This window comes from Pagrus pagrus (genome assembly GCF_965226575.1).
Source record: "Pagrus pagrus genome assembly, chromosome: 21".
Lineage (NCBI taxonomy): Eukaryota > Metazoa > Chordata > Actinopteri > Spariformes > Sparidae > Pagrus > Pagrus pagrus.
Genome location: NC_140208.1, coordinates 16,759,799 through 16,786,613, shown reverse-complemented (window position 1 = coordinate 16,786,613; position 26,815 = coordinate 16,759,799). Strand labels below are relative to the sequence as shown.

The 26,815-nt window shown below is 44.2% G+C and overlaps 1 protein-coding gene across 1 annotated transcript in view; it reads right to left on the bottom strand.

The window, feature by feature from the left end:
- Nucleotides 1–26,050, bottom strand: part of fam20cb (FAM20C golgi associated secretory pathway kinase b) — a 56,059-nt gene extending 30,009 nt beyond the window's left edge. The window contains exons 1-3 of the mRNA XM_084342241.1: nucleotides 24,727–26,050; nucleotides 24,074–24,249; nucleotides 19,224–19,302 (exon numbers count right to left, since the gene is read on the bottom strand). Of these exons, the coding sequence (XP_084198367.1) occupies nucleotides 19,224–19,302; nucleotides 24,074–24,249; nucleotides 24,727–25,238 (767 nt within the window). The 5' untranslated portion in view covers nucleotides 25,239–26,050. The remainder of the gene's footprint in view (nucleotides 1–19,223; nucleotides 19,303–24,073; nucleotides 24,250–24,726) is intronic.
- Between the last annotated feature and the right edge of the window lie 765 nt (nucleotides 26,051–26,815).

The window sequence follows — 26,815 nt, the reverse complement described above, 5'->3', positions numbered from 1 at the left end:
CATCTCCAATCACTACAAATCAGTTAATTGTCTTCATTCACACAGGATAGGCGTCAGAAAGTGCAGCTACAGGCTACAGGTAAACTAGTTGTGTCGTCTCTAAAGTGTTCTTCTTTTTCCTTTGGATGTGTGCCGGATACGGGCAGGTCGGCGCACGTAACAGGACCGGTGGTGGTGGGTGAATCACTGATACTGCCTTGGAATTCAATGATCGTAATCAAAAGCTCATTTCACTCTACTTTGGATTTAGAACTGACATTTTGACACCCCTATTAATTAATTACTGTTACTACTACACTATTGATTGATTATTGGCTCACAGAGGATACGTTGAGGCTAGCGCTGCTAGTTTGGTCCACCCTGGCTAATAGCTAGCCTTGGAGAACCACTTTAATGATTCAAAATGCATTAATGGTGCATACTGTATCAGCCAAGCTGACACCAGCCCGGCCAAAAGAGGATTTTGTGAATTATGGGGACTATATGTTCTGCCGAGTTAATGCTCATATTTGATACAGATCCAATCAAAAAGTAGCAACTTGTAAATCGCCCCTCATTAGACTTCCTGACAACTCCCCACACCTCAGGCAAAGAGACTTGCCCTCGTCTGAATTCCTGACATGTTCCAAACCATACACTGATTTCTGAATCCAAGGTATGCAATGGAAACTCCTGCAAAAGTGCCCATGAACATGCCCAGACTCTTTACACAATACACATACATTTCACTCCACATGTTCTCTCTCCAGTAATTGTAACATTACACCATTTCTTCTGCAGAGATGAGAGCAAAGAGCCTGTAACCTCCCTAGTAACCAAACATTATCCGGATATCAAGAAGAGAGGTGTTTGGCCAGAGGTATGTGGCGCTTGAATTATGTAGGTGTGCCCCCAGAGCCTTTCTGTGCGCTCCAAATGGTCTGGCTACATGTAGATGCCATCAGATTGCCTCTGATTGGGGCTGAAGTCATCCCTCTCCTCTTCTTGTCTTTCATGTTGGCTACATTAGTGACAGGAGAGTAATCAAAGCTGCCATTAATGGCCGGCCATTTCCTCTGCCCTTGTCATGTAGGCCCACAGGGCAGGACTACGCTTCCACTGGGCTGAAGTGCAGTTTGGGGAAAGGGGGGCGGCTAAAACCACCCAGCTAATGGATTTTCCTCATTTCCTGCGGATCTGGACTTGAAAGAAAGCAAAAAAAAATAATCACAAAGATGCTGTTGATGGAAGGAGTAGTGATTTGTTAGGAGTGTTAATTTAGACACTAAATGGGACATCTTTTAATCACCACAAACTTCAGAAATGTTAAATGCAGCCGCCCATCTTAGACCAAGGCTACAAGTTTGTATCATAAATGGATGATAAATCGGAGGCAACACAGGTAAAAATGTGGAAGGAATTAATTGAACTTTTCTGAGACATTTGTTTTTGTTTGTCCTTAAGTGAAAGGACAAACAAAACTCTTCATTTGATTTCTTGCTGAGAGCTAAATGAGAAGATTGATACCACTCTTGTGTCTGTTTGCTAACTATGAAGCTACAGCTAGGAGGTGGTTAGCTTAACATAGCACAAAAAATGGAAACGAGTAAACAGCAAAACTTTACGGGGCGATATGTGAGGATTTTAGTGGAAAACGTTAAAAAATCTGCCTTGTCCCTGAGTTCCCAGTCCAAACCGCTAGCTGCACGGCTAACTGAGCTAACTCGCTGAGGGTAGCTACAGCTAGCAGCTGTTAGTAATTACTCTGGTGGTATGCTGCCCTCTATTTATTTTTCGAGAAAATAATATGGCAGGTGACCAATTTTTACATATTGCACCTTTAATGCTCGCTAAATAACAGTTACAGGTAGTCATTTAACATAAAAGCATAGGTTACTGTACATACAATTAGGTTTACTTATTACTGAGCTAAGGCTAAGCTAATAGCATCCTTGCTCTAGCTTCATATTCAGCATAGAGACATGAGAGTGGTGTCAATCTTCTCATCTAACTCGAAAAACGAATGTGTATCTACCAAAATGTTGTGATAATGTTTGGTTTAAATGCACATTTTTGAATTTCTGCCACGAGGGGTCTCTCAATCAAACCAAAACAAAAGTCATAAGTAGTGTGAGATCATGGGAACTGTTGTCATTACTGTTACACAACCACCTGACGCCAGTCAAAACACATCTACGTGACTAAGGGATGAGCTCACAAACGAGGTAGTGTTTTAAAGTTTTCTTCACGCCACAATTAGTCACTTTCACAGACTTCCTTCCACACCCTCTGAATCTCTCCTGGAAGTTCTTGTTTAGAAGAAGTAACATATTAAATCTGTAACACCAGGTGCATCCTTACAAACATTACTGCTATTTTCTGCAAATACGTGTGTCGTGCATTATATTTGCAACGTGAAATACATTCACAAAGTGTTCCCAAATGCAAATGTGTGCATTTTAAATGAAAAATTCACTAATCCGACAATGGGAAGCATAATATGTCAAGTACGAGACTACATTTAACCTATATATAAATGTCATTAAGCTGGGATGAAAGGACTTTTCCCTCTTATTCTCCTGTAGTGCCTCGCCTCATTCAGTAGGGCTGACAATGAGGACAGAGTGGAGCTGAATTAGACATGAGAAGATAAAACCATTCATACATCCGTTAGCAACGTCCCATTAAATCCCGCTGAAGTGGCCCATTCTGCCAGGCATCGCTTCATCCTGTCTGCCTCCCACGTCGTCTCTATCCCTCTCGCCCTTTTTTCTCTGACTCACACAGCACACTATAAACTCCCAAAATGCCTTTTTTTCTATTCTTAATCTTGTGGCTGTTGTGCACGATTACGTTTAACTGTGCCTCAACTTGTGAGATTTACTTTAATCAACCCTGGCTTAAAATTACCCACCATCCACTGCTACTAGTCTCCGGCATGTCACCTGTGTCTTGTCCTGGCGCTCTGATCACGGGCCGCAGACTATGTGAGTAATTAGCAACGTAAACCCCCCCCAAATTCTTTCATGTCTGGATTGAAATTTATTGCAGAGACAATTAGTCTAATTATACTGTTTGCCGCCTTGCAAAGAAGGCGGTGGCATGCCACTGTAGCAGGATCCAACTTGTGTGCCTCTGTGAGTCTCCACTTTTGCCTCACATGTTATTGCTAAAGCACAAACAGAAATTGTGTAAAAATGTGCACTGATGTGATTTGGCACACGCCCCGGTAGGCGACTGCCGTGTCTGATTTATGACACACAAATCTCTGCGGATCACAGTTCGCGCCTCATAGCTAAAGTAATACACACATGACGAGGACAGGGGCAGGGAGCGTTTAAGCTTTTGCTCTCTTGTTGCTGCTGGAGAGAACCAGCGAGGGGCAGCGAGGGACTCAGGAGTCTCCGAGCGACGAGCGTTTTTGAGAGAGAGCGCCGAGTGACAAGAGAGAAACCCCGAAAAGTGGGTTAGCAGAGGAGAGAGGCGGGAAAAGAAAGGAATAATAAAGGCTGGGTGGTGAAAAGAAAAAAAACATGAATCAGAAGGGCACAAATCAAGGGATTTGGGATTTGGGACCACTTTAGTAAAGAAAAAAATACAGCGAACGAGAGAGAGGGGGGAGGACAGCCATCAAGGTCTTGTGAGCTGTGAGTGACTGCAGCCAGGGCCTGTGGTGTTCTGAAATCCCAGGGCTGTGTCTGGTAAATTGGTGGGTGGGGTACATGGTGGCTGTTGATAAGCAGATAGAAAACAGGGCTCAGCGCCTATAAATACACTATAAATACACATAGGGAAACCCTGGAGCCATGGGGCCAGCATGCTAAGGGTGCAGAGGGAGGGAGGGGAGGCTCCGAGTAGGAGCTGGAGAGCGCTGCTGGAAAACAACAGAGACAGATGGAGAAGGACGAGGGGTGGATGGAGGTAGAGAAGGAAAAACTGAATGGAGAAACAATAACACTGGGAGTACCAGTCAGATGGAAAGAAGAAGGTATCCAGGAGACTTTACTACAAAACATACAAGCAATAAACTTTATCAGATCACACTTACGCCATGAGTCAGTGCTGCTGTTACATAAGAGCAGTAAACGAAGGGAAAAGGGTGCAGCACCAACCACGGTTGTAACCACACAAACACAATAGGATGGTCGCTGCTGGAAAGCACACTTCAAAACTGACCTTGTTAAGCATTTATAAGGGCTGTCTGGAGGACTTTATGAGCAGGGGAAAACAAGTTTTGCGAGAGGAGGAGCAGTAAACGACAGATTCAGATTTTCCAGGGATGTGAGTGGCTGCGAGAGCAAGTGCTAGGGGGAAAAGGGAGAGCGCAAAGTGGGCCTGTTCGTCCCAACTGAATCACTCATATCATATCAGGAGGAAATGAGAGGACGGACGGAGGTGTTGTTTGGAGGGAGAGCGGCGCTCCGACTCTCGCTTTCTATTCTCCCAGGACCAGAGATTGAGAGAGAGGTGTGGCCCGAGGAGAAAAGAAAGGAATGATGGTGAAGAGGAGTGACGAGGAAAGAAAAGGGACAGAGAACTACAGGAGAAATGGCCTGGAGAGGATTACAAAAGAAGCAGAGAGGTGGATGAGGGAGTGAGACAGTATAAAGTGACAAAAAGAATGAGGAAGGAGGATAAAAGGTGTTGATTAAAGGGGCACTTCATAGTTTTGGAGAAGAAATTCAAACTCATGAGGTAATGATACAAACTCAGACATATTTATAAACAAGCTGTTCTCAGAGGAAAATGAGGTCCATGGAACACTGTTTGAAGCTAGAAAAGTGGCAGGGTCCGCCACATATAAACAAAGTTAAACAGTATGAAAATGTGTTGTCCTTTAAGGTCACTTTGTTTACTCTGTTTATTTAACTCATGAAAACAAACAGTTTGTTTATTTAGTTTGTTCAGGCATTAAAAAGAAATGAGTCAGTGGAGATCCCCCAAAACTGCATAGTGCACCTTTAAATATGCAGTCTTTATTTTGTGGAGTCTCTGTTGCACTTAACTGCAGCTCTTCCATTACTGCACAGCAGAATAAAAGAGTGAATATTGTCTGAGAGCTCAAACAAACTCCTCTTAATGTTTCCTTACACGGCATGACAGATGTGAAAGCCCCTCTTCAGTCTGACAAATAAATTATAAGTTGTACTCTTATATTAGGCAGAGGGAGTGTACTGGATGGTGCACGCTGCGTGTTTAAGTGGTGCGCCTGCTTGAGTTGTTCATGAGCGCTGAATTAGGGGTGGACATGTGGAATGAAAGGTGAAAGCCCCTGTCCTGTTCCAGACGGTGGGCTTTTGATTTCGCCGCATCATTACTTTGAATGACGAGACAGCCACGCCCCCTCCGAAGTTAGCTCGTGCTTGGGCAAGAGCTGAGACTCCAAAGCTCATATTTGACTAAGCGCTGGACAAACACCACAAATACCCCCCTTCTCCTCCTCCTCCTCCTCGCAACCCAAACGCTGCAACGAGTTAAGTGAACAAGCAGCACAGCATCACAGTTGGTAGGAAAGCGTTCCCTCTCGCAGCACGCTAATCCGTGCCATGTCAAGCTGCTTTCTCCTCGCTGGGCCTAACAATGCTGAAGTCACTTTTCCTCCCTCTCTCTCCCTCTCTTTTTGCGAACAACAACAAATCATAATCCTTTGGTGAGCCCGACCATATGGTCTTTTCTTTATCCTTTCTTTATCCACACCCCACTGACATTAATAATCTGGACAACTGGGGAGATGGTATAGGGCCCAGAATGCTCCCAACATTCAAATAATCCTTCTGTCAGTTTTGTGCCTCTTTTAACTGAAGCTGGAGCTCTCAATGAAGTGGATTGACTGTGATGTGTAAGGACAGACACTTCTACAGAGAATGATCACCTGAAAAACCCACTGAGCGCTACCTGCAGGGCACCAAGCGCCAGACAACTAGCTGTCGAACATAGTGGAGCGTTTACCGGCTAAAGAAAGCAGACAAAGGGAGGAAGTGGAAAGACTAATGACTAAAGAAGCCAAACCATGACAGAATGCTGATGTTGATCCTTGTCTGCTTAAGCTAACATGTAAGCTTAAAGTAGCTTGTTTGTTTACTGATTGTTGCACTGCCCGCCCGTGCCCAAAAGTATCAGTAACAAATGCTTTAATACCAGTCTCGACACATGAAAAGTAGCTCAGCAGCAATGTTTCTTTAAACCTTAACTTCAGACAGATCATGCATTCATTATGAAGATGCATATATTATGTTCTTCAGTAATCTATTTATTTGTAATTGATGAGAAGATGATTCCATTTGCATTAATTCTGTCACTATTTGTTGCGTTTGCATTTTGTGAAAGTCAAACACCTATAAACTGTAATGAAACTAAACTGTTCTACAGTTAAAATTAAAGTGCTGCAATAAAAAATATGCGTCTCCATCTGAGTATATTATTGTGCCACTTAAGCGGCATACCCCCAGTGAAACAAATCACAAGCTGTCATCACTTATAAATTATGCTCGCTTCCAAGACAACCAGAGCTCTTTGAGTTTTAGAGGGACTGACTGGTACGTTACAGTACGCGCAGCCTCTTTCCACTCTGTTTCATGTGAGGCAGCCATTCATGTTGGGACTTGGAGGTTATGGATGGCTTTTTAATCTCCCCATCTGAGCACGGTTGCATCACTTGTTTTGACTATCCAACCTCCTCCTTTTCCCCTCTGAGGGGGACGTCAGCGGTGGAGCTTGAGGGATATGCAGATACTGAATTGTACGAGCAGACTACTTTAATCAAGCGCATACAGTATGCAGCAGTGTGAAACAGATGTTGTTTAATCCGCATCTATAGCAGTGCCAGCGCGCTGACAGCTGTGGTTCACACAACCTCTTTCCCACCGTAACCTTAGTCGCCGCTCTGCTGTTTGCTAATTACGTATCACAACATGCCCTCATAATGCCACGCTCCCGAACGCCTCCCTCAGAGGGCCACTCTACAGGGGGAAGAGAAAGCCTAATTAGACCAAGTGTCCATCTGCTGAAATGGAGAGGTGGAGGTTGAGTTGGAGAAATGAGATAAATGCAGTAAAAAAAACTAAACAAAAAAAACATGACGGCCAAAAGACCTTGTGGGGCTATAATTAAACCTGACAATCAGGAATGTTGGGGAAAGACGGGTGAACATGGTATTTTACCTCCTGCTTCATTACAGTCTAATGATCCCCTTAAGGTGTTTTCCCTGACACTAACTACAGCTTATAAAAGGGATCAGTTTCTGCCGCCGGGACAGTGCGAGGAGACCGAAAGCTTTAATGGCGAGTGAAGGTGAGGACAGAAAGCGAGGAAGAAGATCACAGGAGAAAGTTTGAGCTGTGCAGACCGGAATGAAGCCCCCACAACGCTATAAAATGCTGGATACTTCTGTAAAACTAGAGCTGTCTCGCCCCGTGGCAGTAGAACAGATACTGTGTGTTTTACATGAACCACAGAGCACAGATGTTACTTCAGGCCCCTTGCAGCTCTCTGATAAAAAAAAACTAAAAGTTAAAGGAGATCTATCTTGCTTTTTCGATTTTGTCCTTCCACTCAGTATTGAGTTGAAAAGGTCAAAGTCAGCGCTAGCAGAAGCTCCTCTCTCCCACAGAAAACAGTGTTCCCGAAACGCCTCGTCAGTAGTCCCGCCTTTCAATTCCGTGACATTGTGACATCACGCTATGTCACCATGTCACACATTTGCATAATTTATCCATAGCAGCTAGTTTGGCACGTAAAAGTTAATTTAGCGAAGCTGCTCTTCTGTTGTTAGCGGTGCTGGCTCAGGCTTGTGTGAGCTGACCAATCAGAGCAGACTGGTTATTCAGGAGGGGGCCTTAAAGAGACAGGAGCTAAAAGGAAGTAGAATTTTAAAAGAATTATAGTTGAAAATAATGAAAACTTAATTAAATTTCCAGACCAGTCCAAACAGATAGCTGCACGGCTAACTAAGCATACTAGATAAGGGCAGTTAGCGCTCTGATAAGATGCTTCCCTTTAAAGCATGTAAACCTGTTCTAGTAGTAACCCAAAATAAAATGAAGGAACCCTAAAAATGAGCATAATATGTCTCCTTTAAAGCAACTGTCTTTTCGGTTGTTCTTTGTGAGTATGTTTGTCTCTTTAAATGAAAGCATCCTTCCTCTGTAATTACTGAGACTAATGGCACTTTCACCCGAAACACATTTGGAGCAGTTTCATCAAAGTCTGGGAGCGTTTACAAGAACATTCGGCCAGAACATTCAGGCCCAAGACAGGTGGAAATGCCTCCTCCAAGAGAAGTTTGGTGCTGTTTTCTTAGACATGTATCTAGGCCAACTGCAGGACACAACCCAAAAATGCAAGGCTGAATGGTGCACGAAGATGGATGCTGACATTTGATAGCCGGCGGCCGAGCAAAACAAACTGCAGTCAGGAACGATGCTCATGTATTTCTTCACATGCTCTAAGTGGTATTTAAACAGCACAGAAAGTAAATGAGCCCACGACTTTTGGCTTAAGTTAAAGGGACTGAAGTTTAAGATTTATTTTGATTCGCCATGCTGCCAAAATCTCCGACAGGTTTCCAAAACTCTGTCCAGTAAACGAGCAAGTTTTCGTGACTTTTGTTTATAAGATCTGGTTTTCTTGTAATCATGCCGCCTGAGACTGAAACCAAAAACAAAAATGTAAGAAAAAACACATGGATTTGCCCCTTAACAAGCAGCTTCAAGTGTGATCACACTATATAACGTGTAAAGAACAACAAGCTAATGAATATTCAGTTTGTAATCCGAGTGATTAAAAAGGCTGCTGCTTCCAGTTAACTCAAGTACACGGACACCAGATTCAGGACACATGACACTGTCCTCCTCTCCTTTTGTTCATTGATTCATGGAAAGACATAAAAGCCTCATTTCCAGTCATGAAGCAGCCTCTGTTCCTCTGCTTTCAGCATCTGGTCCTCAATAAGAGCGGCGGCGCGGAGGGGCCGGGCCCGGGCCAGATGAATCAATGTCTGCCGCGATTGTCACATCAGCTGTTGAGGTGTACTGTGTCCAGACAGAGAGTAAAGGCTTGCCTTTGAGTGACAGCTCCTTCAAAGCAGAGCGACAGGATGACAGATGGTATCAAAGCCCCGCGTTCCCACAGAAACTCAGAGATGGATCGGGTTTTCTGAAATGTTTATCGGCAAGTAATTAAGCTTCTTTTATTGTTATTTCGAAGAAACAATGAGGAAGTTTATCAGGGATGAACTGCGATTGTGTTGGGCCAGGAACAACTTGCCTCTGAGACTGCAGAGAAATGGCAGCACATTTAAAATGCATGCATGTGTGTGTGCAGCTCCGGCATGTACACACTGACGCGCACAAGCGCGCGCACCACACAGATGGCAGAGGAATTTAGCCGAGGCTTTGATATGCAGATTGGATGCTGGCTTGTCATTTCTGCTGGCTGCGACACTGTGTTATCGTTCCTTCAGCGCAACATTAGAGCTGATAACATTTACCTGAAGGGGGCAGTTGACTGATAATATCGTCAAGACATTTCTGCTCCTGGAAGGCCCGAGCCAGGCCCGCCTGGAATTTGCCACAACAGTATCAGCGCAGAGTGGGAACGCACGTGAGTGTGAGCACACGCGCACACAGATCGGCACAGCGAAGACAAAGAAATATGACCACTTTCTGTCTCCTAGGCAACTACAGTGTGACAGTTTGGAAAGCTGTATGTCCAAAGTCGTCAGAGGTGGCAGTACGAGTGTGACACGCACGCACACACACACACAAACACACGCTGAGATCTCAATCGCAGTGACAGCGGTGCATACTGACGAGGCTGTGAGAAGACCGGGTGCTGATTTTGTGTTTTTAGAAAGTGTAAAAAAAAAAAAAAAGGTGCAAAGCAGAGAAACTGGGTGGATGTTTGCTTCTAACAGACGTGTCAAAGTTAACGATTATGCTAATCAGCCACAGTGATTAAAACTGGCACTGTGTGTTGGAATACATTACCGGGGAAAACATCACTGGTTTAATAATATCTACTTTCTACATAAATCATGATGGCTGATTACCGCAGATGGCAGAGTGCCAACAGTACATTAACAGATTATTACAGTGGGCTACTTGCTCATGTGCAGCTTTTTTCCCCATCCCCACCGGACCACAGATTAGTTGCATAAGCTTCTGTTATTGAGTGCTAGCATGTTTTTCTACAGTACGCTGGGCCATAGGTCTGCACTGCTTATTGAACACTACCGTGACAACTTCAGCCCCAAATCAATAAGTTATCATCAAAGTGGCACGGTTAACCATAGGTCCTCCGCCACTTTACATCCCAACGTTAAATTCATTTAACACAGCAAGCTAGGAGGAGTTATTTTTGTCCTGTGAGAAGTTCAAGAAGTGGTTCATTTTGTCGTCTTCAAGAGTGGCTAAAAAGCCTTTTCATGTCGGCCGGCGTGCACACACACAATCTATTCCTATCACTCCTCTATATTCAATCCCAACCCTGTTTTAAGCCTTGACCACCTGGTTGAATAAGAAGCAGGGATGGGCTGATGGATGATGGCTTGTACCATCGTAACATTGTGATTTAACACGAGCCCCGCCAGAGAGCACAAAAAAGGAGTGTGTCCCCTCAGAGTTGAGGTAAGGTGCAATATGTGAGAATTGGCTTCCTGTCTAACTGTAGTTGCCCGTTAGCTCAGTTAGCCCTGCAGCTAGTGATCCAGACTGGGAGATATTGGTATTATGATACAGGACGGGCCGGGGGTAGCTGCTTAGCATGCTAACTTTGATGGGAACATCTCTGCAACACAGGACATCGACTCTTTGATATCATGTCAGACTTGTTAATTCTTCACATTCTGATGGTAATTTCAGTACGAAATTGAAATTTTGTATCGAATGACGAGAGATTTTTTTATGTTGGATAGTATCGAGGCAGTTCGGTTGGTGCCATAGAAGTATTAAGTTCAATACCCAGCCCTACCCACATGACAGGAGACAGTTTTCTCTGGGTGAGACGGTTGGAGGTTGTCTTCAAAGCCACCATGACAGAAAGTTAGGACCACCTCAGCAACAATGTTATATATGCCAATCTGGCAAACATCATCCAACCCTGATAAGAAGCAGTGATTTACTGGAACCGGGCTGAATAACACAGCTTGCATTGATGCCCCACGGCGATGACTTGTCCAATCCTGACCATTTCAGCTGCCCTACTTTCCATCAAAAACTTAGAAGAATAGAAACGAGCAGATTCATTTTTCAGCACATGTGAATGTGACAAGGTGGGAGCCTTATGTAACCTCTCGTAAAGCATCCTTTTCGCAGCAATGCAAGGCTGGAGTGCCCATTCTGCCCTTCTCACCAATTCATCAGGGATGAATGCTGGTGTTTTTAGCCTGGTATCCATTACCGGTAAAAACTAATTAGTGTTATATTTCTCTGTACCATCAGGGTGAATTTTACCATTTCTGTTCCATCCTCCTCCATCTCTCTACATGTGTGGAGAACAGAAACATGTTGGGGGAAACACAGTTTGCACATGGTCTACATGTTTGCACCAATGGCCTGCAGTGTGTCACAGTCTGCAGGGAAGACACTAAGGGGGTCAGATTACTAAGCCTGAGGGCTCCATTTGATCATACAGCATGTACCGCTCTGCTGCACTCTGAACAATATGTTCAGCTCCTGCAAATTTCATCTACAGTATACGTGATGACCGGTGTGTACTTGTGTGTTAATCTGAGCACTTGAACATTTTTCTGCTCTTCCGAAAAATCTTTTTCCATAAACACTTTCTGCTCCGGCACGAGCCACGCAGCGCTCGATAATAACCCGGTGAAACAATTAAAACACAGGGGGAACAGTCAAAACATTAAGCAGGGAGCAGTGCAGAGCCTTAAGTGCTGCTAAATCACACATCTCACAGTGGCTGTAATTTTAGATTAATTATTCAACTGTTTTCTCGCGCAACGGAACCGGTGGTACAGCCGAAAATGAATAGAGCGGAGATTTATCCTGAGGTCAGCCGGTGCGTTTAAAAGCGATTATTATATTCTGCTATTATTCATGATCCCCGAGTGTTCTGTTTAAGATGTGCAGCATGCGCACGCCGTATTGAATTTTACAGTCCAGGTAGACTCATATCCTGATTATGAGAAACGTGGATGCGATAGCTGGGAGATACAAGGATGTACAAGTGCAGTTAATTCTTTTTCATTATATTCTGAATGGGATGTTTATTCCATTCATTCAGGGGTAATTGTGATTGTGATTTGAGTTGGTACAAAAACTGCTTCTATCTGATTCAAAAGCATGTAATGCATGCAAATATATTCACACTGGATTTCATGTATGTACTGTAAACATCCAATTATGCTTGTGATAACGTTTACGCCATGGTTCAGTGCAGCCGCCTAAGTGTGTGTTGCACCATTCCCACATATGTGAAGCAGCAGTTTGAGGGTTAATGCTACTTTCTAACCTCCCAGCTCCAGCGTTGCCACAGTGCTGCCGTGAATTTCCTCCATTTCCAAACAGCGCTGTGCTCATCATCCGCGCTCTGAATGACTTGTCCTGAGGCGCTTCATCCCTTTTATTTCCTGACTCAAAGTCAGCGCACGGCCACAGAAGACCTTGTGAATAAAATATCACACAGTAAATAAGCGCACGCGCGCACAAACAGACGGACCGACAAAATATATAGAAAAAATGGGGAGCAGAAGTGGAGGTCGGTCCCGAAGAAGTCAGTTTGTTTGACACGCTTTTGTGGGAACAATCGCTGAACTGTCCTGTCTTTTATCAGCCTCTCAGCGTTCAGTCGTCGCCTTGTTCCAGGACAAATCTGGCAGCTTTAAGTGAGGATAATAAGGGTTTTTGTTGAGACATGCTCTCCCCATCTTCAGACAAAGCTGCCTCAATCTTATTCTTTCACCTCCCACGACTGATGCTGCTTGATGATACAACATCAAGTCTTCTACTCAGCCAACATCCAACTAATATTTCACATTTAACACAGACATTTCCTCCAGGCTGTTATTTGCGCTGCTGTCAATATGTTATTGACACAAACGAGGTGACATTATGTGGCGCCCGTCTCTTGTCTCCCCGACGTGTCAATCAAAAATTACTCACGGACCCGACTGAGCACAGATATAGATCGCTCGGTGGGGAGGAGCAGCGGAAAGGAGGAGATATCTCTTCTAGGAATACTCGCATTGATTGTCTGTGACTGAGCCAACGGTCGTCTGATTGACAAGCAATACAATTAAGTGGAAGCGAGAAGGAACGGAAGACCATCATTATATCAATCATCAGTCCTTCCCCCCGCCTTCCTTTCGTCGATCATCTGCGTTCATGATCTAATGAGCTTTGTGCGCTCAGAGACTAATTTCACTGTAAATATTACAATCATGTCTTCTCGGTTTACACCAGCACAAAGTCATAGCAACAGAAAGACAGACAGAGAAAGACAAAGCAAATCAAAAGAGAGTTCTCTACACTGTAAATTTTAAAAGCCGACTTTACTTCAACAACAATTTTAGTTTTAAACATTTAAAAATTAACTCAAATTATCAGCAGAAAGTGAACAAATCAGTTTTGAGGTTATGTTAAAGTATTGTGCTGCAAAGATATCTACTGAAGTTAGCATGCTAACCAGCTAGCCCCGCCCTCCCCCTGGTGGATACAGGGGTACATATTGCAATATGTAAGAATTTTAGTTAGAAACATTGAAGAATTATCCAAAATTTTCATCATAATGTGAATAAATAGCAGTTTTGACACTATGATGTCTTGTGTTGCAGAGATATCTACTGAAGTTAGCATGCTATCCAGCTATCCCTAGCCCTGTCCCGGTCCAAAGCTCCTGTGTCTGCGGTGTTAACATTAACACTCCCCAGTCTGAACCACTAACTGCACAGCTATCTGAGCTAACTAGCTAAGAGAAGCTACAGCAGTAAGCAGTTACTCTGGTGATATGCTGCCCCCTATTTCCTTTTGAATATGAATTTGACTTTCTTAAATATTGCACCTTTAAAATTATTAGTCTACTGTACTAATAATTTTGAGGTAATCGGTCTCCTTATTTTTTTCCCAGTAAAGTCACTTTATCAGATTTTACAGTGTACCCAGACACTCAGGTTCAAAGTACGATGCTACAGCTGGGACTCAAACACACCGTATATGGCACGGGTCTATTTAAGTACACGGAGGTACTTTTAACAAAGGTCCCTGGTGGTCTTTAAGGTAATACATGCATACCTTTGTATTGCACTGAATGGAACATGGACATTTCTGATAGCAAAAGGCACATTACATGTATTAGTATTATATGAACTTGAAGGTAGGAACAGAAGGTACAAAATGTTATATTACTGGAGCAGCTCTCCCAAAGGGACTTTTTCTCCCACAGCTCTACAGAGTGGCCACAAGTCCAGACTGCAGCTGAAGTCATTTTCTCATAGCTGATGGTCAGAACGGTCATAATTAGTGACGCTTCTGGCAACGTAGCATTAAGTAAGCTAATGAGAGTTATAATTAAACAGCACTTACAGTAAGGTCAATCAAAAGAGAAAAAGTCGTCATTATGCACTCACAGCAAAATAAACCTGGAGGTTGTTGAGGGCACATACAGCCCACACTAGTCGGCACACAAGAAATTAACGCACTATACAAGAAAGGATAAACAATTTTTTGAGCGCTCTACCGGTGTCCCTCAAGGTTGTAGTTTAGGTCCCCTTTTCATTTAGTATTTATACTAATGATCAACTATCTGTCCAGAAGTTAACATCCAAATGTAGCAAGCTTCAGCTTCACTTCCAGTAGCTATAAAGACAACAGCAGCATGCTAACCCACTCCAAAGCTCCTGTGCTAGTGGTGTAAACACCAACACTCCTCTGGTCCCTGAGCTCCCAGTCTGAACTGCTAGCTGCACAGCTAACTGAGCTAACTAGTTAACAGCAGCCACATTTAGCAACATTTAGCGGTTGCTCTGATGATAAGCTGCCTCCTATTTGTTTAAAGTATAAATCCGACAGGTGGCAAATTCTTAGATATTACACCTTTAAAGAAAAAGAAAAAAGGGTGCAGGACATTACACATGACACATATTAGGTGTGATTCTCAGATATCTGTCAGATTTTTTGGTGTAAATAATACAGAAATTAGAGCCACATTTCTATCTGTTTCATTAGACATAAGATCACTTTCATTACACTGTTGTAGGCGTTGTCGACATTTTAGCTAACTTCCTGTCCATTTTGCAGTGAACAATCCCCTCCCAGACTTCTGTGTGTTGCCCTTTTAGTCACAAAACTACAACCTTGTACCTCAGATTTCAATGGAAATTTGCACTAACGCTTTTTTTGTTTATTATTTTAATAATGGTTTTCCATATTGTTTTTGTTACTATTCCATGAGGAATAAAAGTATTTTCTCTCTGCATACTGCTGTGCACCGTTCAGTAGCAAATACAAAATGATAATTTTTGTATTGAGTATTTTTCCATTTTTGCATATTCAACTTGAAAAACCCTTGCTGAGCCTACAGGCTACAGCATAGCTGCACCATAACATGAAACTATTGGGACAATAGGGACCATTTTGTTCTTGTTCTGCAAAAGCATTCATTTGCATTTTTTCCATCTGAGGAAGAAAAGTCTACCTCAGTCCCTGTCCTTCATCTTCTAAAGACCTACGTGCTGTATATTTTGAGGGTTATGTGAAAAGTACATGTTTTTTACCACACATGTTAGGAAAGTGTCCCAACTTGACAGCTTAAAGTGTTTGTGTACCGGAACAAAAAGCAGACATTATGAAAATGCCGCAATTCAGGGTTATTTCAGTCCTGGCCACAGGCATAACAGGATGAGGCAGAATGACGAAGATGATAATTGAGCTTAGTCATCAAACGCAGCTTTAGTCAGGTTACAATGCAGTTGTTGTGACAGAAAGTACAACTCTGATGTTTTCATCTGTCTGCTTAAGCAACACAGGGCTGGGCATCAGCTGGGATTCTTAGCGCCTTTCCTTGAAGATCCGTAGTCTTAACAATTATTGCCAAACAAGCCTTGAGTAAGATGAGACTAGTTAGGCGTTGGTTTATTCTGTGTCTGGAAAAACTGGACCGCAGACAGCAGTTCAGTGGGCTGACTCATCTGCGTTACATCATAGCGGACAGGTAGGCCATTTTGTGGTGTCTCAGCACGGTAGAAAATGATTCATCCTTGTCATATAAGGTGTGTTTTACCTGATCTGCACATTAAGAGGACAACTGCCACCACAAAACACAGTATCAGATCATCCTCTCTCTCTCTCTCTCTCTCTCTCTCTCTCTGAGGAAGAAGAAAAGAGAAAACCTAAAGGATCGATACGGCAAGCCTTTAATGGATTTCTTCATCTGTGCCGTTCATTAAAGAACCCGCGAGAGAGAAAAACAAGCAGCACACAGTGTTGCAGAGACGGGGTAAGGATGATGGAGAACGCCGCGAATGAGAAAGAGACAGAGCGGCCGATAAACAGAGAGAGCAGAGCAGGTTTCCACAGATATGGATGGTTAGAGGGTCGATCGTTACCCAGACACCGTATGCATGCCTGCCTGCCTGCCTGCCTGCCTGCCTGCCTGCCTGCCTGCTGCCTGATTGCCTGGGACACATTTGCATTAGAGCTGAGAGGAGCCGAGCAGAAGAGCACAGCCGGAGAAGTCTTTGATCTCTCAGCCTCTGTCTCTTTGATGCACCATGTGGAAACACAGCAGCAGATTTGGGGGAACTAGGAGATGATGTTGGGTGTTAAGTGGAAGTGTGTGTGTGTGTGTGTGTGCGTGTCTGTGCATGTGTGTGATGATGTATATCGCGGGGAGTGACTGCGCAAATCTGCCAAGACTTTGATTGCGGTCCAAGTGAGCACACACACAGGGACACACACATGCATGCCAGCATGGGTTGCCCTATTTTGTTAAAGTCAAGTGCATTCAAGCAGGAGGGAATGAAAAAGCCCCCCACCCCCCCACCCCCCAGCTTCACTCTTCAGGATTATCAAACATCACGGCAGCTCCGACAACCACGACTGTCAAGCAACAGATTTACATCCAACCCCATCGCCCTCACGCTTTTCTCGGAAAATGTCATTTCACATTCCGGTCTGGGTTAAAATTCGAGGCAGCGCGCCGAGATAATCTGTGGATTTCGACTCCGTGCATGCATTGACAACACTCTCTGCCCACTCGCCACCTCCCCCCCCACCCACCCTTCTCCTCCAGTCCTTGCCCCCTCACCTCTCCTCCGTCCTCCCTTGCACTCCACACCTCTCATCTCCCATCCCTCCTCTCCTCTCCTCTCACCTCACTCTCATCTCTCCTCTCACCCAGCCTGTCAGGATGATTTCAGGCTTGTTGCGTCTGGCCTGACTTAGTGTGGTACGATTGAAGCAGTAATTACAACAGTCTCTGAATAGCTTTCCTCCCACTGAAAACCTCGCTACCTATCATCCACAGGCTTAACCCCGCTCTCCATGCTGACATGTAGGGGCCAGACAACGGGTTTCTGTGTAGAAAACCATTAACCTACAATTAAATTACAATCACCATAACAAAGGAAGGGTGACATTTAAATCCACCAATCGAGGGGGGATTAGGAGCAAAGAGCACTTCTCTTGGGATGTGTTATCGTCTAAATATGACAGTGTGGATAAAGGAGATGTGAATTAATCAAATATTACAGAGTATCTACCAGTGGGGCAGTTTTAGTAGACTTATCTTCTCTACAAGTTAAGCCAAAGAGTATTACAGGATGCACAAATGTAAGCTGAGGTGAAAAAGAAAAGGAAAGTGTTGCTTTCGCTCCTCTTCACCTCGTCTTGTGAGACGTTAATGATATGCTGTAGTTCGCTGGTCGGATGTTCCCATATCACAACTGGAGTACGATTCAGACGGAGATGAGGCGAGGAACAGAGGCTTAGCGGTTGGATCACAAAGCTCCCAGCAATTATGTCTGGCACCATTATAGAGAACCAGCTCAGAAAACTAATGACAAAATATGTAGCCCCTGGGTTAGCAAGAGCGATAACTGAGTGGCTGCTGCCTTTAGCCCCAGCTGGATGCTGAACCAAAAATATACACCTCAAGCTGCTAAATCAAGCATTGGACTGCATGATAACACAAACTGGTAATTTTAGCTGCATTTTTGATTATTTCAGGAAGTAAAAAAAAAAATAATAATAATCCACAAGCCACAACACTTAAATCAAGAAGATGGGAAGAGTCTTTAGTCATGCAAACGAGGAAAATGCTAACGACATCATGCTAACATTCTCACAATGCCAATGCTAACGATGATGTTAAACCTGTATATCTGCACAATCTTAGTTGAGCATGTAAGCATGCTAATATCTGCTAATTAGCACTACAAACAATGACAACGCTAAAATGACAATGCTAACACGCTGACGTTAAACGTGTTTATTTAGTATGGGCAGCATCTTAGTTTAGCATGTTGGCATGCTATTACCTGCTATGAGCACTACATACAAAGTTGTCAGAGGCTGATGAGGATATATTATTTTGTAGGTCTTTGGTTATGAACAAGAGACATTTTGGCACTACATGAAAAGTAGTATGAAAAAAGTTTTTTCATTCTGAAGGGGACATGAACGTCCTTAAAGCCACACCACCAGCATATGGCTAGAAAGTTTCACACTGAAACTGTACACAAATCACATGGCGACAACGGGACAGCACGACACTTAGCTGACTAGATGGTTTGGCACTATGGAAACAGAAAACATGATTGGATGAATCAGTCATAATATTGCCTGAGGGCTGAGGACCTCCAACATGACCACTAAAGGATGTGCCGTGTCACCTGACAGCCCTCTGAGGTGAACTGCCTACTCAACACTTGGCTCTGACACAGCAGAATGATGTCGGCCTTCAATCGAATATCAAGGTTGTGCTGAAATGAAAGCAATTTGATATAGCCAGAGAGGAGAATGAGGAAATGAGATTGATGTTGTGAGGAGAATGAGTAGGTGGTCTAATGCGAAAAGGAAGTCAGTCGAGGTAAAAGAGCTGCATAGTTGGTGTTTTATGCTGAAATGGCACTCAAGCTTTAACACGATATCAAAGAGATTGCTTTTTCTCAATGAGACCGGACCCGTCAGTGAGCAATGGAGGAGGGGAGGTGAGAGGGCTGTTTAGCCGCAGGAAAAACAGGGCGAGCGGGAACTATAGTTTAAAGACATACAACACATAATGTAACTTACTTCATGGGTTTAAAGAGAGCCTGGCCGTAGTTCTGGAAGGTCATGATGAGCTTCAGCTGAGTGCCTCCAGACTTCATTGCTGTTGAAGTGAAACAGACAACACGGCTTTTAACAATACAGTAACTTAAGGCAGCTATATTTCTCCAGAGAAATGAGCGCTAGTTATGGGCTTACACACTTTTATACTTCGACAAACTAAACCCACCCCACTAGTCGAACTATTGTTTTCAGGTAAGCTAATATCTGTAAGTTGACTGTTGATTGTCCAACATGACACTGAATATCAAGAAAATATTAGTCATTCCTTCAGTTTCTTTTTCTTTTCTTTTTAACCAGTGTTTAACTTCTCCGGCCAAAATACAAAAAAACATTGGAAATGGAAAAACACGCCTGACAACCGGTCCCAAATTGTCTGATTCCTCAGAAATGCTATGAGCTTATCAGTTCCTTGTATCAATGCAGGCATGTCTTTCTGACAGTTTGGAAATCAAACTCATGTGTCTGAGCTGCTGGAAGCTTTTAACAAGAGACCGACACAGGCCAAACTGTGGCTTCATTTCAAGAAGAAAAAATGACAACAGTGCTAGAATTGTTTGTACAAAGATGATTTCAAGTTAGGGTGGAGGCACCAGCAATATGCTGAAACATCTTTCTACGCAACATGGGCTTAAAATCCAGGAATGCGACCCTCTATGCACAAGTCCCACTGCCTCCCCCCAAGTTATAATAAAACCAGCTGATTAGCTGATTTTTCTTTGATTATAAGAAAGCTGAACGTCTTGTTTCATCCCTTTTAGACGATGACAGGTGACACTGCGGCTACAGCAAGCGCTCAGGTTACAGCTAGCTCGACTCGTACGTCAGTCCAAGTCCAAACGGAACCGGTTCAAAGCTAAACAGCAGTTAAACCGTCAAGTTTTTGCACAACTACCTGACTCTCATGCATGCCTTTTTTCCCTCTCTGACTAAGAGATAAGAACACTGAAAAACCTGTTTAGGCTAGTGGAGCAGCTGTATTCAGTCTGTATAAAATATACAGTCATACCATGGACATTTGCTTATCACAACATGGAATTCTACCATCTTAGTGATGATAAAACAAGAATATTTCAAGCTTATATCAAGTTTCATGTCTGTCAGGACATAATATTAACAATAATTACACTAATTGAATAATACCATATACCATGAAACTGTGATGTTTTCTCAGATGGTTATCGTACAGTGTCGATGCAAACCGATGAGCCGAATCGACGGTGGCCTCAGTATCAATAACATCTTCTCAGTTTCCATCCTGAGATAAGAGTCCATTTACACATCATCAGACAGGACTGTATAGTCTGTTTACTGACCAAATGTAATATTGACTGACAGTGATTTTACATTGTCGAGACGAGTCAATCCACACCTGAAACCTCAGCTTCCTCCGCCGTGTGTGTACGCAAGCTCGCACATGTGTGCAAATGTGTGTTTGCGAGGTTTTGTGTGCTCGAGTGCTGATGTCACCGTGTTTGTTTGACGGGAAGGGAGAGTGAGGGGGTGAAGGACAGCCAGTGCTCGCCCGCCGCTCTCTGTTCCTCCGCTGTTTACTCTTTCTGTGTATTCTCTGGTGGGTCCATCTCTCTGACTCTTTGTGTTTCTATTCATCCTCCTTTCCTTCATGTTTTCTCCCTTTTTGTACACGATAACGCCGTCTAAAGGCGCCCGTGGGACTGGACTGCTAGCGCGAGGACTTCACTGTGGCTAAAATACAACTAAATTTGCACACAGATAAAGGAGCAGAGCAGCCGCTGTGCCTGTTTTTCCCCCAGCTGATCGATTGAGAGCAGTGTTTCGGTGGCCTTTTGCCAACGAACAACCTTCTCAATCAATGTTCTCATTTATTTTTACATATGGGAATCATGGGGACAAGCCAAACGTTTACAGAGAAGGATCAATGTCCGTCTGATCTCACCTGCTTCTGTGGTGGAGCTGCGTCTACTGGAGACATTTTAAAGGTGCACTACATTGTTTTGGAGATGAAGAGAAAGATCTTCATCGACTGATTTTTTTTACGTCCAAACAAACTGAATAAACCAACTCTCTTCATTTCCATGACTGAAAAAACCGAATAAACAAACTGACCTTAAAGGGCAACACAGTTCCACACTGTTTTACTTTGTTTACATGTGGCGGACCCTGCCACCTTTCTAGCTTCAAACAGTGTTTCCTCTGAGAACAGCTTGTTTATTCACTTATGGAAAAACAAAAATATGTCTGAGTTTGCCTAATTGCCTCATTAATATCGTAAATAATGAAATTCTGATTCTGTCTTCTGTTTTAATTTCTTCTCAAAAACTGCAGAGTGCCCCTTTAAATAAGGGCGCGTCAAACTGTAATTAGCAGGAACAGGCAGCATGAATGTAACGTTTAATTTCAGCCTCCAGTCACAACAAGCAAACCGCATTTGTCCAGACCTCATGATGCGAAAATGTTTACCTCTGTCTGTTTGTAAGACGTGCAGCAGCAGCAGCAGCAGCAGCAGCAGCCTCTCACTATAATCTGTAAAAACATTGATCATATCTAGAGCCTTTGCACGCTATGTCTTTATCGATAAATGCTGCTCAAAAGAGGTTACTGTATAATACATCCAAGCACTGCTATCCTTAAGTTTAGATAATAACCGACTGCTATTGGCTTCTATTGGTATTCTGCCCGAGGCCTGTGTTAAGGCTCTGTAATTACTGAGCCACCATGTATTTAGCTGGCTCGAGATGCTGAGAACTGCTTCCCCTATCCACCCAGCCTGAGACAGAAAGCAAGAGGGAGAGAAATCTGAGAGAATTAAACAACATCTGGAGTAGAAAGACAGATACAAAAGAAAGAAATTCTTCTGTTAGTGACCGGGCAGGGTTGCTAGTTTTATAAACAGCTAATCCCACTCCAAGATAAGCATTTAATCTTTGCTATGGGCCAGTTACAGTTTTTTTTTATCATTGGCAGATGAACCTAAAATCTGTAATCACTTTCCACAGCGAGCGCAAGATGGGCGACCTTGAGTCGACAAGCACTCTTGGAATGTTGGAGCTGGACGGAGCCAAAATGAAAGACAATCCCTCCAAAAAGGAAAAAAAAAAAGAGGATAGACTCTTATAACTGCCCCGGCGTGGATTACCACCTCCGTCAGGTACTACTGTGGAAGGCTTTGCAGCTTTCTGCAGAAACCTAGATTTACTGTGCACTTCAATCAAATGAAAATGATCAAAAAAACAGTGAATCAAACTGCGATGTGTAGCTGCATGGAGACCAGGTGTTCTCTAGGGCTGTGACGCTTTGTGGGAACACATCAGAGGAGAATGTGCTGTTTTATTATTCCCTCAGCCTTGTGAGGGAGGAGAGCGCGGGCTGATCAGATTCAGCGCTGTCGTACAATAGCCTGTGGCTGGCTTCCATCTCTGTGCAAACTTGTGAGTGTGTGTTTACGGCGTCAGTGCCTATAGCAAGGAGCACAATTGACACTCACTGATTTAGCAGCGCCTCCTCATACTTCAACCGGTAGACCCAGTTACAGTAGACGCGCACTTTCACCTCTGGATGACTTTTTTTAACACTGACATGCAAGCGTTTCCAGTTCCTGTTTTCCACCCAATTAGTTTTGGTAATCTTGTGCGACCATTCAGGGTACTTTCTGTACCATTTGGGTGGTTACTCTTGATTCTCATGAGGTCACATTACAAAATTGTAAATAACTGTTGTCTCAGGTATGTCTTAACTTTTCCTGCTGCTGTTTTCCTTCCTCCGTGCATGATAGTCATGTTCTTTATTGGACTGCCCAAAGTTGGGCTTGCCAGCCAACGGTGGCCCATCATTAGGTTTGATTTGACCCGCCAGATGAATTAATAAAAATGTTCTTTTTCTTTATTTTTTTCTTTTATCGTTTTCTTTTTTTAATCTGAGCACGGCACTTTGTGCATGAAGTCAATTCAGGTGACTCACTATCCAGGAAATAAAAAATACATTGAAAGATTATTCGGGCAAAACTTTTTTTCACACATTTTTGGAAAGAAAGTTTGGGCCACCCTGCTCTAAAGCATCTGTCTGCCAGCTACGTGCCTGTTGCTCATGTGCTACACAGATACATGTAGTGGAGTAATGGCATCCAGACCAGATAATAAAGTCACACTTCCTGCAAGGGTGTTGTGATCCAAGTTTCCCTGGCCTTTGTTTTGGCGGCCGGGCGGGTCGGACTTGCATGTTAGTGCACATGAGTTACCTGCTACAAGCTGCTAAAGGGCACCAACTTGACACAGAGATGGATTTTCCTTTTCTCAACACATACATGGGTACATAATCTTACAGGATAGAGTAGCCTTAATAGCTAATTAGCTGTTAATGATATTATACATTTGTTTTTCATTGACATGAATGTTGTATACAGCACCAAGCTATGTCATTAAGATCAGATGTTTCCTGTTGTCCAGAGGCAGGCATTTGGGAACAAGCTTTGTACGTGTGCGTGGCATCTGGTAACACAGCTGGCACACACAGACACCAAGCCAAAACAGTACAGGTTTACTCCATGAGACAACCAATATCTGTGCCCACCAGCAGACGGATGTCAAAGTGTCCTTAAACAAGACAAGGAACTCCCTGCAAGCTTGTTTTTTATGGGTAGCCAGTGATGTGGTGTTGATACTAGAAAGGTAGGTAAACTACTTAACGTCCAGCTCATGTCATACGGCAACATGAGCACACATTCGATCATCCTCACACCTCGACACACCCCGAAACTGTTTGAAATGATGAATTGTGTGAGCCATCTCTCCACTGAAGCCCTCCTGCCGGCTTCCCCCTGCTGTCTTATGACTCACCGACGCTGGTGATCCTCTGGGTGACCAGGTCCTTCAGCAGTGCATCGATGACCGGGTTGTGTCTGGAGTACAGCTCGTATCGATTAATCCCAATGTGGAAGCGGAGCCAGTTGGGGTAGGAGTCGGCCGTCAGCTCCCCCGTCGGGCTGAACTCGTCCATGTTGCCTTCAGTATTCCTGTGTGACGGGAGCGGGGGGGAAAAGAGGATTGTCAGGTTTTAATGTAATGAGTGGCAGGTGCTGTGCAACAGCTGTGGAGTTACAGACAGTAATGTGATTGAACTATAAACCATTTAAAGGGGCAATATGTAGTTTTGGAGAAGACATTTTAATCAGAGAAACAGATCGTGACTGATATTTTATGCCAAAACAAACTAAATAAACAAACTGTTTTTGTTTTCATGACTGAATAAGCAAACTGACCTTAAAGGACAACACAGTTTCACACTGTTTTACTTTGTGTATATGTGGCGGACCCTGCCACCTTTCTAGCTTCACACAGTGTTCTGAGAACAGCTTGTTTATTCAGTTATGGAAAAAAATGAATATTTCTGAGTTTGTATCATTACCTCAATCATATTTTGAATTTCTTCTCCAAAACTACATAGTGCCCCTTTAATGTGATCGTTTATTTATAGCTTTGTAACACTTTACCATGCCTGATCCTCTGCTGCTTTGGGGTCGAACCTGATGTCCGTGTTGACGTTAAACAGCGTGTCCTCATCTGTCAGAGGTGGCACGGATCTTTTAAACAAGGGATGCTCGTAGAGAGCCGACAACCTTGAGCCCTTCACGGGCATGTTCTTAGTCACCGAGGCGTCCTGGATGAACTGCCTCTTCCTGTCGCCGCGCTGCCCGGGATGCTCCAGCGCTCTGAACGCCTGCGTCTTGTCGCCCGTGACCGGGACCCTCTCCAGGGAGTGGGAGGAAACATTGGAGCCGGGCTCGTTGCTGAAGTCCTGGAGGATCCGCAGGGTGTGCTTGTTAGGCCAGCCCTGCTTCCCCCAGCTCTGAGGCTCCTCGCTCGGCGTGTGGGAGCAGGAGCAGCCGCTGTTGCCGTGCCTCTCCAGCTTCGGCAGCAAGTCTATCATTATGTGCATCGAGCAGGCGATAAGGAACACCATGAGGATCAGGAAGCGGAATTTGCGCAGGAGGATCATCTTCATGGTCTCCCGTTTGAGCAGATGTGAGTATTTACTGCAAATGATGAGCACGCAGATGAACAGGCTGACTACATCGCTGATGATGTTTATTAGACTGGACGCCAATCTAATGAAATATACATTAAACACGTAGGAGCCATCTTCACTTGCCGTCTTGAGTAAAGGATTCAGTGTTCAGCCTTTGGTGTCTTCAAACATCAGACTCCTGCTGTCATTCGCGCGGCTCGTCCTGGCGAGATTTTTTCAGACGCGCAAAATCATCCGCAAGCGTCCAGGTAGAGCAGGTCGAGTCGGCTCAGACCAGCGGTCGATCTGCGCAAGCCACATCCTCCTCACGCCGCCGGCTCTCCCCCTTCAGCTGTCGACCACCAAGTACTCGAGAGGAAACGCAGGAGGAGGAGAGGATCCGAAAAGCAGCTGTGACACGCCGGAGGGGACCGATCCGTTAAGGGTGCGTGTCCAAGAGGTTCGAGGGCGCGCGTCGGTGTCACCATCCAGGGGAGAGGAGCCGATCATAGATGTACGGAAAGTGCAGCTCTTCACATTTAAATGTTGCTGTTGATTCTTGTTCTTTTTAAGGGAAAGTCCCCGAAAAAGTAGTCGTGAGCTCTCATCCACCTCAGCGATCCAGGCGGGCGCGTAATTCTCTCACATCGCGGTCCCGAGAAATCACCCAACAGGCGTAAATCGCGCAGGTAACAGGAGACAGGAATCCTCCCGCAGGGGCCGGGCAAACCTCTAGGACTACAGCGGGATAAGGGAGAATGCGCTCCTTGTAGCATGTGTGAATCCGGGTGGGTGTGTTAAATATGATGATGAAGCCAGGACTAGATCCAGCCTTTTGCGCAGCGTCACTGTGAGCAGATTGGCTGAAGGGGGAGAGAGAGAGAGAGAGAGCGAGAGAGAGGGGGGGTGAGAGAGACACTGCGAGCATGTGAAGCATATAACTGCTCGTCTGTATCCCACTTGGAATAAATCCTGCCTGCACATCCCGGCTGCGCAAGAAGAGGGCGTCTTTCCACTGGACAATATTCAGCAGCAGGAGCGATAGCGGGCCTTTCCTTTTTTTTTATTTCCTTCTCTCCTTTCTGAAATTCATCTGCTGGAATCCCTCAGAAATGTCTCCTCCGGGACGGCAGTCAATCCATCGATGATACATTAGACAGGCCTATTAGAGCGCTCATCAGTCTGAGGATCCTCTTCCATCCTGCACTGCTGCCACTCAGCCGCAATCACATCTTCAATAATGTTGAAAGGCTGCATGAAATGAAAACCTCAAAGCACCTCTCAGCGCTGTGCTTTTTCAAAGAAAAGAAAAAAGAAAAAAATACGGGAGAAATAAACCGACTTTCTCTGCCGCTCTGACCTCTAACCCATATTCCACATGAAATCTCCACCCAGCCGGCGCACTAATGTTTCTTCTTTACGGCTAATTGGAGCAGCGTTATGGCTGCATCCATGCTTCCTAGTGGCTGTAAATAGGCAACAGAGACAGGGTAATAAACGGCATGCATTTTCATAGTATGCCATATATGCATGAGTAACTGATCATGCTGTCTGTGATTACCTCCCTAGATTAG